The 18603-nt window shown below is 39.8% G+C and overlaps 1 protein-coding gene across 3 annotated transcripts in view; it reads left to right on the forward strand.

Annotated features, from left to right (window-relative positions):
• Positions 1–18603, forward strand: part of LOC124219306 (alkaline phosphatase) — a 173009-nt gene that overhangs the window by 113117 nt on the left and 41289 nt on the right. For all 3 annotated transcript variants that reach the window (XM_069136731.1, XM_069136732.1, XM_046626678.2), the window contains one exon: positions 2442–2689. In XM_069136731.1, coding sequence (XP_068992832.1) covers positions 2576–2689 — 114 coding nt within the window. In that variant the 5' untranslated portion in view covers positions 2442–2575. The remainder of the gene's footprint in view (positions 1–2441; positions 2690–18603) is intronic.

Below are 18603 nucleotides of genomic sequence, written 5' to 3' on the forward strand. Positions count from 1 at the left end.
CGGAACCGAAAATCTTCGATCAATCAAACTTTGACTTGTCCTTTCGGTATTTTGTCCTTCCGGAACTTTGCACTTTCGCAACTTTTAACCGTCGGGCTTCCGACCATTCGAAAATTTGATGTTTCGTCAGTTTGATTTCTTTACTTCCAGTTTGACCATCAAAAAATTCGGAATTTGGAATTTCAATCCCACCCCTTTTACACTTGTCATCTTTCTACATCTCGACTTTTCCATGCATCAAATTTTTACGTTTTGTAATACTTTTCTCGTCTCTGATGATTCGACATTATCACCGTTCTATTTTCTGATTTTTCTTCAGTTTTACTACCGCCCGGAAACAAGGTTGAGACCAGGCTTTCATTCGGAAATTTCTCACCCATCTGTATAGTAGGAAATTTAGGAGAAAGATTCCTGATTAGGTCGCACCCAGGTCAGAGGTTAGCGACGGTCTTGAAATTGTGTAATAAACGAGGGAATCGAGGAATCAGGTGTTTGCGGTTTGGCCCCCTACTTTTCATGGCATCCGTTAAATAATCCAACCGCCCCAACATCGAACCGAAATTCACGATCGGGTGAAAATCAAACCTTTACACAATCCTCCAACCCTCGTTACGCTGCATGCGTGTCACGCGTGGTTGCTTATTTTGTTTTATTTTACCTTGATTTCCAAATTTTCACAATGTTATTCGAGTGGGGGACATCGCAATTTGCAAATCCCTCAGGGATTCCAATTTATTTAAATTTTCATCTTTGGTACACAATCGACATTCCACAATTACTAAAAAAGCTTCCATAGTAGTTTAGTTAATTCTCAATTCGAAACCTCATATTTCCATTCAGCTGTTGAGTATAATTTCAATAGGAGTGTGAAAAGCTCGAGTCGAAGAACTTTGTACATTTTTGTTTTTACTTCATCTCGCGATTGAAATTCAAAAGCGGAACTAGATTATTATGTACGTTACTAGGAAAATAATCAATCTGACTGCAGAGACGTACAAAGAAAGATAGTGATTGAAATTTGTTTTTTTGAACAGGGATTTCTTTTCTAACGCGAACGCCTAAGCTTGTATATCGTCACTCGTCAAATTTGTTTATAAACAATTGAAGAATACGCAAACGAACTTGGACCTTCTTGCAGAGAATTTCCGCGTTACGTTTGTAACACCTGTTCCATGCGGAAACTGGTGAAAAAGCAATTTCGACGAATGATATTCGATCGACCTCGAATCGTGTCCGAAATTTTACTCGGCAATCCGACCCTCTGTGCTCTGGTTCATCGCGTACAGAACTACGTGCTTGCCGGGTGTGAAAGAGATTGAATCGAATCAAAGACTCGAATAATCTTGAGCGTGGGCGGGTCGCGTCGCCGACAAAACGTCCCTCCGTCGACACCCGGAATTACGTCGGCCGGTCAGCCGAGCCGAGATTCTCTCCTTTCTTCGAGACTTCGAAATGTCCGTCAAAACGCAGGGAGGGGAATTCCTTCGGAAGAGAATATCAGCTCTTCGAACTTCAATTGGGTCGGCGCGCGAAAAAATAACAGGATGTAGAAAGAAGCTCAGCCTTTTTATGCGATCCAGGCGATTGGAGGACGATCGCGTTCCTAATATCCAATGGCAATAGCAGTTTTTAGTTCCTTGGAATATCTCGCAGGTCTAATGGCGTAAGATCGTAACCATAAAAAACGCGATTTTAGTGGCAAAAGGGTCTGTATACGTATTATATATTAGGTTGGTCCTTATTTGGGGTGTTTGCGAATTTTTCTGCGGACAAGGCGGAAAAAGTTTGCAAATAAATGAATAAAAAAGTACGCGAAACCGCCATGAATTTTCCCATGTAATTTCAATGGGAATTCGGACTTGCTGCACTATTTTTTTCGCCCCCGCCTAAATGGTATTTTAAAAAATCTGAAACTTGGCATATGTTTTTCCTATATTCATAGATATACTATAAAAAATTGGGCGATTTACAACGATGAAATTAACGAAGTACCAGCGCATCAAACTTGTGTGTTGAAGTAAAAAATCACCATTTAACGAAATAAATGGATTGATGAATAATATTAAACAATTAGATTCTATTTATATAATTTAACGAAATAAATGGATTAATAAGATAATTTCTTACTTCTTTCGATAAAATTCGGTAATCGCAGATATTAGAAGCACTTGAATTTCGCTAAATTTGTACCTTTCCATCTCCTATAATTGCTTCGGTATTTTGTTCTTGTTACTTGAAAAGTGGAAAAAAGGCCCAAACTATTATTCGTCTCTTAGAATGATTTTCAGGAAATGATCAATTGATCGAAGCACCTGCAGATTATATTTCATATTACATAGATAAGGAGATAGACAGATTCGTCCCTCTTCCACCCTTCGTTACTTTCCTCAGTCCTGCAGCATTCTTAAACTATAACTCGAACCCTCGACGGTTTGTTGCAGAAAGAGAAGTTTGGTACGAGGCTGCGACCAGAGCCATCGAGTCGCGTGTTAGGCAGACGGCAGCATCTTCCGGAAACCCCGGCACAACGCCGACGAGCGTCGCCCGAGGTGTCGTTCTCTTCGTCGGTGACGGAATGGGCCTGAGCACCCTAACGGCCGCCCGAATCCTGTCGGGTCAGCGTCACGGCAACACCGGAGAAGAGGCTGAGCTCGCCTGGGACACCTTTCCCGCCGTCGCCTTGGCGAGGGTGAGTTTTCCGCATTTATAAACGTAACGTAGACGAGTGTAAGGCGTGGCGGGCATTAAACAGCCTTTCAGTCACGCTGGCAAATGTTCTTACCGCCTACTATGTATCCATTTTTTGGATAATCAGAGAACTTTGAAAACACATTTTTTTCCGCGTTTTTGCTGTTTCCTATACTATACTAACAGTTTTTCGATACCCGAGAGTAGTTATTGCAAATTTTGTTCGCTATCTTTTAAAGTATAAACTCTTAAAAATATGTCCTGAATAATGAATTTTTTAATTTTCAAAATTGTCAAAGTGAACACATTGGCCCAATTTCACCAACTTCCCGGATATTGTTTTCATCCCGTTAGTATGACACGCCTGGAAAAATTGGTTCAATTTTCCGCTCTGACGCGGTCAACTCCGTCTTCGAGTAATCTTTTTACGTCATTAATTTTGAATCTTGTGTTATGGCTTTTCACGCAACCTTTCACCATCGGCCATATCATTTTGATTGGATTTAGCTCGCAATATAGGGATGCAATCGATGCACTTGTTGAAATTGTCTCTTATAACAGACGCGACATTCAATAATCCAGCCTTTGTTAATATAAAGTCGATTAACTTTTTTCCGAATTGCGTCTATATCAAATTCGTGGGTTAATTAGCTGCCGGAAATACGGTGTTTAATTTTAAAACTAGTTGTCGACGTAACAATATCTGTATTTATGTAACACATGACCGTATTTTTTGTAAAAAAGACGAAAAATCGTACGCTAGGTTTTAGGAAAAACTAGTTTCGAGATGAACGGAAAAGAAAGTACGAATGCAATTATTCGGGTCACGTGCAGTCTTTGTTTGGTTCACATTATAATCACATTATATAATTGTTCTTCTGTAGCTGTTTCAACAACTGGGCCTGTTTTTGAAAAATCTACGTTCTTGGCGAGCCACTGTCGCGTTTTTCCGAGCTCGTATATCCCCGGCTTTACAACGCAGTTTGTTGGCCTTCTAAGCGATGTCCCATTTTCAGATTCAACACGTTCGTGATCACCGTGACGCTTTTATACCCATCGTTGAGAATGCTGGTATACAGCAACTTGAGTAGCAATTTTTACGATTTCCGCACCGCTCGAACAAGTTTTTTGGGCCATTTACCAAAGAACAGCGTTGCAGCTTTCGTTGCTATTTTGTCCGAAGCCTTCTTCACACCGCTCCAACAATTCATCCAAACTCGGGTCATTATGAATTGGTCGAATGGCAACTTGAACGCTCTGTTGTTGATGAGAGGACCAGAATCGACACTGATTAGTTCACAATTGTTACAAGTCATGACGACTTTGAAACCAAGACCACTTCTTTCAAACGTCAGCACTGAGGTAGAGCTTGAGCTTGGCTTTTTTCACGCGACGCTTATGCTTGTGAACACAGCAGTCGTATGGAGTTGGTTTAACCTTTATTCCCAGCATCTTATTGTTTCGGCAAAGTAGCGATGGAACGATTCGCATCAAAGTATTTTATCGCACTCGTTACTTTCTCATTTCACTCGCCATTTGGAATCGTCCTTACATACATGTACTCGCAATACTTCACCTCACGTATTGTCTACTATTTCAGAATCACATCCATCTCTACCATTCGTGTATTCTCTCGCCCTTACAAAACCTCAGTTATCGTTCCTTTCTATCGCGATACACGTCGTACTGGCATATTTCTCAAATAAGATTTCTCGTTTATTGTTAATCAAGTCTAACGTAATCTATTTCAATCGTCATCCCGCTTTCTCTTACCATAGTCATTCATCACTGATTCACTGATCCTACGTCAGTGATCCATATCTAGCGCTGTCTCTCCAAACACTCATATATTTTTAAAGCTGCTAGACTTCTCTCCTTGAATATTATCGTTGAAATATATAATGCCGTTCCAATCAATATCGTTTTCACCGTAAATTATATTCAGGTACCATCTGGCAGACTACTGCAGAAACACTTGATACAGTCGTTGTTGTCTTGGGTAAATTCACCGACACACCTCTCCAACAATTCGTTCTTCGACGGGTCTTCGTAAGTAGGACAAAAGGGCTTCGGTAACGTCTTTTCAGGTAGTGGTGATTTATCTTCGAATGTAGCCAAATTGTCCGTGCCAGCAACGTGTTGGGATTTACACCACGATTCAATGCCTTCTGGACACGTAAAATCTCTGGGATCTTCTACGGGTGATGATTTGTAGTAACAAGCCTGCCATGTACAATTTTACATATCGTCCATGTTATCAGAATGACAGCGAATTACGAGGCGACAATAATAAGTGACATCATTTATGACCTCGTCGGTAAGTCGTCCTTTTCCACCAAGAGCTTTTGTTTTTTTCATGGTTTATAAATTTTGTTATTTTTTCTACCACTTGAACATCACCGTAAGATTGGCCGTCAATTATGCTTTCGTCCGTTTTACCGTCACCGTCTACAATGTAATTAACGTATTTCAGATTATACTCTGAATCGGATAGTCAAAAAATGTCCTTCATCCCTTCAAATTTCATTTTTCCAATTGCATCGTCGCGATTTGTTTTGCAAACACCTTTACGTTCCTCAATAATTTTACGTAAGAGCAATTTCTTCTTTAGCATAGCTCGTGACTCGATGACTTTATTACATGATAATATTGCTGCGTCATTGATGATAGTTAAAACACGATTGTAGACGCTCTGTAAGATTGATCTTGGTGAATCTACGTACGTACTGAAGTTTTCCGCACCACATAATCCTACTCCAATTAGCCTAATTGCAAAAATAATTAATTTTTTTATTCCAAACACACTGTTCATTAATGGACAGGACTACATGGCCAGTGATTCACACTTAGCATATTTCACAAACAATTTAAATCCCAGTCCGCGTACTGCGTTCTACAAATTTTTACAAGTTTTAATTAGTTCGCGACGATTAAAATGGATGGAAAAGGTAGGAGAGGAAGGAAATTCGCAAGGAAATCGTAAAAAAAAATTGTAACGAAATGTATCGATTTTTGGCCAACCAATCTTCTTGAGTTATACCGAGCGTTCGATTTCCTGTTAAATCCTTACATTATGGCAGGATGGATCACCGATGCGAGATCGAACCCGATTTTCATTTTCACTAAAAAAGCGAAAGTGTCATCCGGTATCGGATTGTAGCAACGTAAATCTGCTGGCCTGTGTTCGGTGAAATTTTGCTATTACGTCCAACCTGGGATAAAGGCTTCGTTTTATGGGTTATAAATAAGTAGGCAAGCATACCAGATTTTACGACGTGCGAACTTGGCACATTTTTTCGTCCTTTTCATCCTCGGGGTTCCGTGGATTCTCTATTTTTTTTTCCCCCCCTATACACTCTTTAGACCCGTTATTTTTTCTTGTACCTTCTCTTTGCAACGGATGTATAATACTGGGATGAAAATATCGATTCGTAAAAAATTTAATGACAATTTTCCGGCTTCGCTATAGCTATAAGCCCTCATTAAACGTTCTCAGGTCTATTCGCCGAGTTTTTTTTCTTTCCCCTGATCATCATTTTCTTCTCGTCTTCGTGGTATTTGTAAAGCTCGTTGAAAGCTCCGGACTCGGGGAAACTCCAAAACTTTATATATAAAACTATTACATTTGTCACCGCGGGCAAAGTATAAACGCGAGGTATATACATGTATACATACCTCTTCGAAAACTTTTCTCCGAGCCGCTGTCGCGATAAGTTTTGAATCGTTTCGAATTTTAAACCGACGTGCCTATAATAATAAATATTCTTCTCAAGGTGACAGAAATGTTGGAAAAGAAATTTTTTCGAATTTTTACGAAAGGCGGGGTTCACGTACGTGTATACATATATACACAATAATCCGGGAGGTTAACAAAATTGCGAATTAGATCGATGGAATTCGGTATCCCAATCAATGTCGTTTTATTATAATCAACAAGTTGATTTGGACGATTCATCGTAGACGGAGAAAAATTCGGATGTACGAAAGTAACTCGCGGGTTTTTTAGCTGTGAGTTTAATTCAAAGAGGATGAAGTCCCTCGGGAAAGTTCATTCGAGCTGGGAAACAGAGAGAAAGAAAAATAATAGGAGGTGGGGGGATAAGGGATCGATAATACCGGTGGAATTGGATGTTGTAATTACGGCAATGCAATCGTCTTAATTGCTCGAAAAGACGTGTCACCTTGTCTCATTAACAAACGCAGCTGCGACGTTACTCGGGGGTAAGGGCGAGGGAGGGGGGGGGGGGGGGGGGGGGGGGTGGCAGAAGACCCTACTCACGCAGAAATTGAATTCTGGCGAAACAAGCCGGTCTGGCTTGTTGTTAATTAGGGGAATTATTAACGCGTGTCACCTACACCCTCGGCTCCGTAGGTATGTAATCGCTTCGATAAGCCACGCGATCCGAAACTCTGCAGCGCAACATCGCCGGAGGATTATCGCACTGTGATAAACATCCTGTTCGCGATCGTACAACACATCCAGGATTCAAAGACTCGGCCCGTTAACAGGCACTTGATATTACGGGGACTCTGGAGATATTTTAGAATTTTCACCTCGTCGTATCGGAGATTTATTTTTAATAGAATTTATTAAAGTATTCTTGCAAAATTGAAAGAGAAAAAACAAAAAAAAAAAAAAAAAACGGCAACGTTACAATTTTGCACGGCTGATATTGAAAAGCCTGTAGATACACGTATACGTAGGAAGAAATTTCGACGATCAGAGAAGCTGAGAATACAAACTTGCAGAGCTGAGTTATATCATTTCCATAAGAGTTACGCGGTAACTTTCTTAGGTATTCATGGATTCGCAATCTTACGTTATACGTGTATAAAATAATACGAAGTTTGAAGCGTAAGTACAGCATCTCTTCGAGTGTCTTCTCTCCGGGTACCCTGCTGCTAATATTATTATTATCATCATCATTATTGTTATTATTGTTAAGGATCCGCAGTTGCATCTCGTGCAGTACGTTTTGAAACTTTCCTCCTTAAACTCCGGGGCATTATTTTTGCATGCGTACTCGGAGGCTTGAGCTTGTTCTCTGTATTCGTCCCGAGTGCCTTCAGGTATTTATACAGTGCGCGCGGCTATAATATACAGCGACTAAAGACGACGACGTTGACGCTGCAGGTGAAGGGTGCGAAATGAATCGGCGAACGCTTTCCGTCGCTCGTTTGTCTCGGGTGATGATAATTACCGCGGAATTCTTGGGCGCGTAAAACGTCGATGCAGGGTGTTCAGGGTTGAAGCAAAAATTTTGAATACTTGGATAACCTTGCCGAACATCTTCGAGACGATGTCTCGGGGCGGGTTACGACGGTGACAGATTACGCCGTGGAATATAGAGTCCGGGGAATGACACCCCGGGGAATACGGGTTTCTAGTTTCCCCGGCTCCCCTAATGACTAATCGTCTTTCACCCCTGAAAGAAAATCGCTCACATTCTGTCTCCTGCCCTGATTAAGCACATCTTCGATAATCTTCGATGGATATACTTTCGTGGTTTATTTCGTTTCTACGAATTAATTGAAAAAAGAACCTTCTCATCAATGCATTTTTCGAATTTTATCGAGAATTTTCATTCGACGCTTAAAGCGCGTTAAAAGTGACTCAACTCTATGATCGGGTCGTCGAAACGTGTTGAAACGAACGACGAGCGATTAAACAGAAGCTCAAAAAAATGTGCGGGCTAAAATCAGTCGACTTTGAAGAATCTAATTGGTGTAATCGTTTTGGGAGAATCACATTGTTCTTTGGGGTTTTTCTTCTTTGTACGGTTTTAACAAAATATAACTCATTCTGTTTGATAATTTATGCTCTTGAAATCATCTCGAGAGAATTTTTCATCTCAACCTTTGATTTGGTTAAAGGGTAGCGGTTGAATGTGCGTAATCATTGATACCTGTTAAGTTTTAATTAGTAAATTTACGTGTTATTAAGGAATATTTAATTTCGATATCAAAAATTCATATCAGGTGAAACTTCAAAGAATTCATTCGTTGAAAGAGAACCAGGGGTGATGATTCATGAAAATTGGATAAACAAAATGATTCTTACGCAAAGAAATACTTTTTTCTTCTTAAACGATCCATAGCTCAAGTATATTGCATATCACATAATATCTAATCAACGATTCAACTTTTTCAAATCGAATTAATTGTTTCGAATTTTTTTCCCTGCCAACAACAGATTATTTTCTTAATCTTTAACCCTGTGAGGGGTACATTCTTCTACTTAACAAATTTAGAAAATCATAGGTGATATACAAGTTTTCGGGGTCACTGATTACGATTCTGAAATCATAATTACAAATTTGAAGGTGGCGGTAATTTTCCGAAATTTCAAAAATAAGAATTTTTTTTTTTACGATCAAACCAGCGTACAGGAAATTCTGAAACCATATGTATTGTATATCATAAAACTGTGTGAGGAGAATACATAAAAAAGAATTCAGAGTCTCAGCTGTCCATGTTACAAAAAAACCGATTTATTTTTTTAAAGCGAGTTTTTTCACGTTAGTTGTTTAATAGCAAATATATAAGTAAACAAATCATTGCTATTTTGCATAAAATTTTAATGACATACGCACTCAAGAGTCTAAAAAGTGTTTAAGTGCGTATAAAAAATGCAAAAATATGTAAGAAATATAAAAAATACCAATACTAAACAAAGACAAAGGGTCAAAAGTCAATGAGCTTTACAGCTTCACTCATCAACCCTTGACCGTATAATTTTGTTGCGCTGTTAATCCTCCGACTAAACCGTATACGCCTAAAATCAGACCACCGAGTACAACCGCCTTTGATCCATGCCCACGCTGTTGCCAAAAACATCGCAAGCATATCGCGAGGCTTGGAATACGGACAGAATAGGCCGGAAATTCGTTGTAAATTACATCGGAATAATTTAAGGCCGGTCCGTTGTTCACCCTCCATAACAAATTTCCGAATACACGTACTCAGACATGTACATATATGCATACGTACGTATGTGTATTATTGTACGTATATAGGCATGTGTAGGTATCTCATCTCAATCTTCGCGGAATTAACGACCCTATTGACGGGCCCGGCGGAGTCGTAAATTTCTCGACCTTGTCGCGGCGCGTTATACGGCTGGATGCCGGGTGATCACCGCGCAGAATCCTGAAGGACGAGGAGGTATGACTCCGAGGTGTAAAGATTAGCTTTCGACGCCTTTCAGATTTATCGCTGTTTCGCCTCAAGGCTGGATACGCCTCGTGAAACCTCATAAAGTTTACCACCTTTTCGGTAAACTTGACCTACGTTAATCCGAAGGTTCGCAGGTTATTTTACCTAACGCGAAACACCGTTGGATGTGTATATATATATATGTATATGCGGTTTCAGACCGAAGTTTGTCCTCGACTGTAAGTTTCACTACGGCCTAATTCACCGATTGAATTACGGTCGCCCCTTTCGCCCCTTTCGTCCCGTCACGCATCTCCTCCTTGATGACATTTCGTGGCTGAGATGAGATGAGACGAGAGTGCGTTGTCTGTCTGTTTCAACGCCCCGTAACGACTTCATCATCCCCCCAAATGTAGGTATCCGAAACTTGAATCCGTCATTGTTCGCCCGGCTTTCATACGGAATTACGGTCTTAGTCGGTGCGCGTTACCTGAGCAAACCGCGTTTCGTGTCGAAACTAAACATTTATAACTCTTCCTGGTTCACCGTATCAGGCGTGAAAAGGGTTCGGATAATTTACCCCATTTTCTAACCCTCGAAAATTAGAGAATTTTTACCGGTTCCCTCATCCGTTCATATTCCCATCGATTTACGATCAATCTGCAATTTCGGCAGTTGATTTTCAGACTATACCGTGTGAGCTCGTATCGAAGCGATCGTAACGCAGAGCGAGTTCAACATCCGGTGAAGTGGTGAGTAAACCGTAAATCCCTGACACCATTTTTTTCTTTTTAACAGAGTTTTGATCGTTTCGGGGTCGCAAATTGGCGTCGGTCAGATATTACTTTGCACCTGCTGCTAAAGAACGACTGGGAAATTGGACTGTCGCGGAAGTCGACATTTTCCTGCATACGATATTTTTTTTTTTTTTTTTATTTCTTTTTACTTTTTTATGCGGAATAAAGTTATCATTCTGACTGTTATTATCAGTGGTGTACCGCGTTTATCCACCGATGCCGGTTTGTCCCCAGGGCCATAACTTATCTACGTATAAATACAGAGAAATCGATACCTACCAACCCGTCCACAATTTTTAACTTTAAATTCGAATGATTCAATGGGTTATATACACCGAGATATCCGACATCGCGATTCAAACGCTGCTCTGTGCGTCGGTTACTTATTTACGCGGATGTTAATCTTGATTCAGTTGCTGCTCAAACGGTGCTTGTACACATTTTACTAGTTAACGAAGAATAATGAGGAACTTGAAACGAAACTTTGTGTTGCATAACTTCATTATGCTGGTATTTTTTTTTTTTTCACATTTTCCCCACAAACTATGTCACACGCCAAAATGTAGCAGGATTGTAAAATTGTCAATGAAAAAGTGTTACATTAGCGATTCGATTTAATTTGCTAGTGAAAATTTCGTTCATTGAAACTGAATCCAGTGGATAATGGAAATTTTTTCCACTAAAAAATTAAAATGAATGATTAATGGGAATGACAATATATTAAGAAATTTAATGCATTGTTTACAAATCTGATATGCGTAAGTATTTTTCCGTCTTGCTAGCTAGAAATCCATAATCACTCGTGAACTAAGCTGTTATAATTAGAAATTGCAATTACCCGCTGGACGAAGTGCATGAAAAGCGCGCGTTAAATTCAATGGAAAACTGGAAGCTATTGAATTGGTAACAATTCTCTTATTCACGCAAAGCTCATGTTGAATCTTCGTGTTGAACAATGAAACGATGATGCTGTCTGAAAATTCGCCTTCATTATACCAACCGGGATTATACACAGTAGGTACCGAGCGGATAATTATGACCACAGAGGCAAGCCGAGGTAAGATAATGAACGCAATTAGCGAGATCCCCTCATCGAATTTTGACGATCAAATAACGAATAAACAAAAAGGGGCCTCCGATTACCGTAAAGTTGCCTTATCATAACGTGGGAATTCATATGCGTATAAGACGCAGATGTTGAAGTTAGTAACGTTGTCGTAACGAAAGATCGGAGAAAAGACTTACGTTTGTTTCAATTACAGTGTTTTACAATGACTGAAGAAACTAAGATCTCAAAATATGAATATCTCTTGTTTTATCACAGTTTACTGAATTTCAGACAGTTCCAAACAATGGTCTCTCATACAACGTTAACAAACTTCAGGATGACCTCGTGCGAGCAGGTATATTTCGGCAAGGAATCACGCATGCACTTGATCTTTTAACGACTTAACAGAATTAGCCACTGTTTTCCGAACAGCACTGGCAGCCGTAGGTGTAAGCCGTTTACACGCTGTGCCACCTCTCTTGTAATACCCGAGAGGCTCTGCTTTGCCCGGGGCTGAAACGCTTGTTACACGAATCGCGTGCATGCAGAAGCCTCGCGTTTACCAGCAAAGCTTCACCATTATCTCGGGACCAACGCGCAATATCCGCGCGATTCCTCGATTCTTCGATTCTTCGATTCTTCGATTCCTCGAGGCTCACGATCCTCCCTCTCCGCCTATTATTCCTATCACCTTCGACCCCGCAGCTTTTCACCACCGTCGTTTCTCTCTTTTTACCTCCGCCTGTCATATTCTTCTGCCCCAAACTTTGACCGCTTATTTTTTTCGTATATTTGCTCCCTCGTTTCCGCTCCGAGACCTTCGGGCACATTTTTCACATTTTTAAGGGTGCGGATGACAGATAGGAAAAAGTCAGTTTTTAATCGGCCATTCTCGAGTCTCAATATTGCAGTTTTTTTTTTTCTTTCTTCTTTTACTTCGCAACGATTTTCAGTAACATTAATTTCGCGATTTGTAATGCCGAAAAATTTCACCCGAGAATAAACATACGCATGTATATAAATTTTGACTTGTCTTGACTTGACTTTGTTTAATCAAGTATCAACAATTACGAAGTGAGTTTCGTTTCATACGATTAATTCGGAGGGTTCAATTTCGGCCAATCTTTTATGAATCTGATTTTATTTTCGACATAATTATCGACGAGTAATGGTCAAAGTATTGCTCAAAAAATAACACAATTAAATACAAGTTTTGTAACGCACAATTCCGATGATGCCGAATCTTTGTCGTTTATCCACTGCCGGAAAGCACGTTAATCACTCGCGGTTTCAGGTTGTCTAACAATAAGACTTTTTCTCCGAGTTTACGTAAACGTGAAGCTCACGGTGTGTAAGCACGCAAATATATACGTATACCTACTCGCGGAAATCTTATAGCTCTGCAAAGTTCGAATTTTCAAACTTGAACGACCGGGTTGAACAAAGTTCTTACTTGGCTTTACCCCGATGGAGTCTGTCTAACCTCAAGCTTAGACGCCCCTATTCGCCTGTAGGTACCCTAAGCTTTCTTTACCGAGCGGGATCTAAAAAGCCAAGGTTTAGTCGAGGCATAAAGTCCGCAGGTTAATTCCCCCTGAAATTATGCGTATACACATAGCCAAAATTTACACAACAAACTCCGAAATTTCAATAACAGAGGCTCTGCAGAGTCCCTATTTACGGCCCGGGTGTACATAAGTTGTGAGCTTTCGGTTATAATGGGTAAAAACATCCGCTCAGTTACGTTCTAATGATTTGCCGAAGAAGCCTTACAACTAATCCTTCGTTCCTAAGGCACAGAATCGTAGTACAACTACAATTCCACGCGAATTAATCGTTACGGTCGCACAGAGAAAATTCGAATTTTTGCGAAAAAACGTGGTCGGTAATTCGGTGAAATAAATTCGTACCAAAAGCCTTGATAGAGAGTTGTAACGGAGTCTGTACTATGTGACTCTTACGTAACGGAGTGACTCATTGTTATTGCTTTGGTTTCTTGGCCGGGTTTCACGTGGGCGACCGGAAGGATGGAGGAGAAATTCGATCTGGATTCGGTTCTTCGCTCAAGGTCGCGAAAGTCCGGCGACACGAGCTTTTCATGGGCCGAGGGTGAAAGGGAGGGAGGGGAGGAGGTTCATCCTACCGGAAGTTGCGAGCGTCTGAAAGTTTCACTTTGATGAAGACGACTCTTTTTTCGTCCCCCTCCACCCCTTCACCCCTTCCTCCGCTTTTTCGAGGCAAACGTATCACGGTCCGCGTATACATACACGCACCATACAACGTGCGGCACTCTCCTTTCTCCTTTTCATTCACTTCGCTCGACTCTTTCGCGACGAATGGAATGAGGAGGAAAGAATAAAAGAAGAAAGAAAAACGACGCGAGAGGAGAGTGAAAAAAAAAAAAAACATCCTATTTCAACTCTCCCATGAGGGTTGAAGACGAAGAAGAAGAAGAAGAAGAAGAAGGGGAAGGGGAAGAAAAAAGGCTGGAACGCGCTTCTGAGATTTGGCTTATTGTTAACATTCACCGATCGAACGATACCTCACGTCTTCGTTTTACTAATGTCAGAAAATAAGAAGCTATTCCCAATTACACGTATCCCTTTGTACAGCGATACAATATATATGGGGAATTCCAGGCGAAACCAACCGACGTCTGATCCTCATTATTTTTGATTTCGTTGAAAACTTTTTCCCCATTTGTCCAAAATCCTAACCAGTATCCTGAATTTTTTCAGATTTTTTACTCAACTGCTCAAGTATTTATAAATATTTAGGGTGATTTTGAGAAGGACCTATTCATCTTCTTGAAAAATTCTCAAAAACAGCATTTTTTTTTTCAAACATTTGAAAACCGGGTCTATGATGGGCCGATTTTTTAATATTTTATCAACCCTTTCATTTTTTCGTTCAACCGAAGCGCTGTTTAAACTGCCTGAAAATTATCAAACCTTCTGTTTTTCACTCAGAACATTTCTTAACCGATTTTATTGTGAATTTGATAAAAAAAACGTTGACAAAAACCGGTATACAAGTGTTTGAAAAAAAAGCGAGGATCAGACGTTGGTCAGGTTTGCATGGAATTCCCCATACGTAGGTATTGTATTCAAAAGTAATTTCAATGTCGAATAACTTTTAAAGGAGTGAATTTCATGAAAAATGTTAACAGACCTTTTTTGTAGAGCATCAAATTTCCCACAAAAATAATGGTTTGAGCTATGAAAATATTGATTTTTCTGGTAATTACAAAAATCAAAAATTCAAACAAAAATTTGAAAAAACAAATCAATGTTTAAGGCACGATTACAAGGAAACGGCTCGATCTACGTCAATTTAGTAAGAGAGCTTTTTTGTAGGAAATTTCATTTCCTTCAAAAATGTGTATTGAAAAAATTTTTCAGATTGATAATTGACGGATTTTGGGTAAAAAAATGCGGTAACTGTTAAAAAATCAATAGCTGTAACGATACACCCCTTAATATTACTATTAAGGGCTCAAACTTTCAGGATAATTTTTATTTGTCGTCATGAACAATGTTTTTACAGTACGATTAAAAAAAAAAATTCTTGGTTTTTTTTTGGCCCAGTCTAGTATATACATACATACGAAGAGATTTATCTACAATAAATTACATTTGGGCGTTGAATCCTGGGAGATTAACGATAAGAACTGGATCAAATCTCGCGATTTGCCTGAATTGAACGCGATGATAGTCGAAAAAATGCGACCCAGTATCTTAATGATTGTAACGGAGATCTTGCAACCACTGCAAAAATTCACCTCAACCGAATATCGTTCGCTCCGAATTGGTGCGGCCCCAGCTATTGATTAGTACCTTAGAGTTTAATGGATTTTTGTCACGGTTCGATGGTCCGCGGACCGATTCCGCGTCGAGACGGGGAACCTGAATGACGGAGCTTTGAAACCCGTTCTACGGGAACGGTGAGCTTTCGACGGACGACGATCTTGACCATTTCTTAAGACGGTAATAGGAATATTGTACCTCTCGAGGATCGATGTATTTATACCGTCCGGCCGGAACGTCGGACCTTCTCGATTCCTTCATCCAGAAACACCGACCATTCGCGTTCCTTTTCCCCATTCATTCGCTTTGCTTTCCTTTACGCCTGAAAGGAAACTTCGTACTGATTGCAGAGCGAGATTCTTAAACCGGGAGAAAATTCCGCACGTACGGTGAGTTACCAGCGAAATTATTAATAATTTCACGCTAGGGGAAGAAAGAGAGTGAGAGAGAGAGAGAGAGAGAGAGAGTCGATGACATCGGAAAGGCATCGCTTCGACCGATATTCATACCTATCGAAATGAAAATTATTCTGCATCGTTTGGTCATTGTCATCGGCTCGTATATGTATACCTATTTGTACACGGGTATATGTAAATGGATGGGAAGTTTTTATGTATATAGGCTGACTATAAGCCGATCCACGAGGAGTAGGCGGAATATATTTTATCCGGAAAAGTGCTTTTCGCGAAACGACGAGGCGACGCGACCGGTGTCAAAGCAAACATGCCCTCGGCCGAGTTACTTGACATTTCGTTTTCCCCGGCGTGTGTAAAGAAAAAAAGAGAAGAAGGGAAACAAGTGTGTTGAAAAAAAGGGAAGAGAGAAACGGAAAGGAAAGATTGACTTTGCGCAGAAGTAGTGGGAATAAGGTGAGTCATTGATGTTTTGCAAACTTTGCTATTTCAACCTTTTTCAATTCTGCTTTTCCTTTCTTCTTTCTTTTTCCGACGCGTTCTTTCTTTCGCGAAAACATGCACGCATACGGACAAGAATAATGTAGTAAAAAAGTTTGTCGGAGTAAGTCTTCACTCTTCAGAACACCTACGTCACTGCATGCAAAATTCGTGGAAGAAAAAATATGAACAATTCAATCGCGGCGTTAAATTTTTGACGTCAGCGAAAGTGTAACGTACCCAGATATTTTTCGTCTTTGAATTCCATTGAAAACTTGGTGAAACTTCAGACTGTCCTGAACCTTTGACCGTGTATAAAGCAGTATTAATTTACATGGATCGGTTTCAATATAATTTAAAACGAAGTGAGTTTCAATAAGGCAAATATAAATATTTCTTATTCGATGAAGGCATCCGTTAAAATGAATCAAAAATCGTCAAATATGCATACACATACATTTTGTAGAGATACTCAGAGAAAACTTTTTGCTTTTGTAAAGAAAACAATTGTAGACGCATTTTGTGGAAAATTTTCTCGTGGGACCACAATATTTTGTTGCAAATACCAAAATTAATGAACTAATCGTATCAAAATTGTAAAAAAACTTAATCGAATAAAATCTATTTATGAATACGAACTCTTGATTTTACTTAAGTCGATTTCATGAAATAATACTTTTTTCATAGTACCGTTAAAATATTGATATTAGGAGAGGCTCAAGGCCTCCGTTTAGTATAATCAGCAGAACTAAATCATTCGTGGTCTAATACGATTGAATCGGCTTGTCGAATCGCAACGGCATATTTCTTTGTCGTTGTTTGGACTGACTCTTAATTCATGCAACATAAATTACAATCGAACGGTAATTTTTTCAGTTGCAAAAATGAAACAATCATTTTTCAATCTTTACAAAATTATTTCGCTGCGTAGATCTGATATCGCAATCGCAACAGAATCTACGGGATCGTTGTGTCAAACCTTTTCTCAGGCATTACTGTAACATTTTGTTTCCGCGCACTATAAAATCATGTAAACTTTTTGATTGTGTGAAAATAACGTTTGATCGGACGTATATTAACTCTGAAATTTCGTTGCCAGGACCAAATTTTGCTCATAACAACGAATTTCTGCTCCGGGTGCAAGAGAAAAAATAAATGCGCAATATTAACCCGAGTCCAACACGAAATATTATTCACCGCCTGAACAAACTGTTTCCAACGGTCTCCTTTGTCTGAATACCAAAAGCATCACAGAGTAACGCGAGAGGCAACATTTCCATGGCAATTGATACCATTTAAGGCTAATTTCGGTAACACAATGGAGAGAGTGAAGCAGGGAGAGATCGGGACTCGAGATATTTCGTCGCGACGGAGCTTTGGCCAGTTTCATCCAAGCCACCGCTTTTAGGGCTGCAAGGCTGAGAACGGATTATTTTAGGTGTTTCGGATAGGTACTTTTGTGGCGGCTGTGGATCTCGTCACTCGAGGTTAACGCGATTGCCAATGAAGGAGTCGGTCGATTCGTCGACAAATCGAGCGACCGTTCTACCCAGGTGAGCTTGCGGATGAAATTGTTCTTGCGGAAATATTTCTGCAAGCTCATCGCGCGTCGCAACCTCCGATGATCCCAAAAATGTCCTTCAACTTCTTTAACCATCGAAAGAACACGAATGAAATAAAACACTCACGGAGTGTATTAAATGTTTAGAAATCCTTTCGTAGCGGATTTAAAAAAAAATATTTATGCTCGTGATTGTTTTGTCATTTCTTTTGTAGCTCGTGTAGTTTCTGTAAAGGAAATAATAAGAAGAAGCGTTTTTGATAATGCTTTAGTTAAACTCAATTCGATTGATTCTCATTCATTTGTCCTGAAAGTGCTGAAAATTTTGTGAAACAGGATCTTCCACTTTGACTTTTTATACTCGTGACCACTCTTTGATTTTTGATCATCAGTTTTCGCGTTTTTCACTCATCAAATACCAAACGAACACGATAACCGCGAGTCCTGGCTACTGTATTAATTAGAAACAACTGGATTGCCTGTAGCTGCGTAGTTTGAACCTTTTTTCACTCGTTTCTTCCGTGTCTCTGCTTTATCTCCACCTGGGAAAGATCATTCAGAAATTCTTGACCTTGCGTATATACGTATCCCAAATTCTAAGCCGTAAATTTTCTTTGAACCCTGTTTTCCTTTTCATCTCAAAAAAACACTGCGT

This window comes from Neodiprion pinetum, chromosome 5 (genome assembly GCF_021155775.2).
Source record: "Neodiprion pinetum isolate iyNeoPine1 chromosome 5, iyNeoPine1.2, whole genome shotgun sequence".
Lineage (NCBI taxonomy): Eukaryota > Metazoa > Arthropoda > Insecta > Hymenoptera > Diprionidae > Neodiprion > Neodiprion pinetum.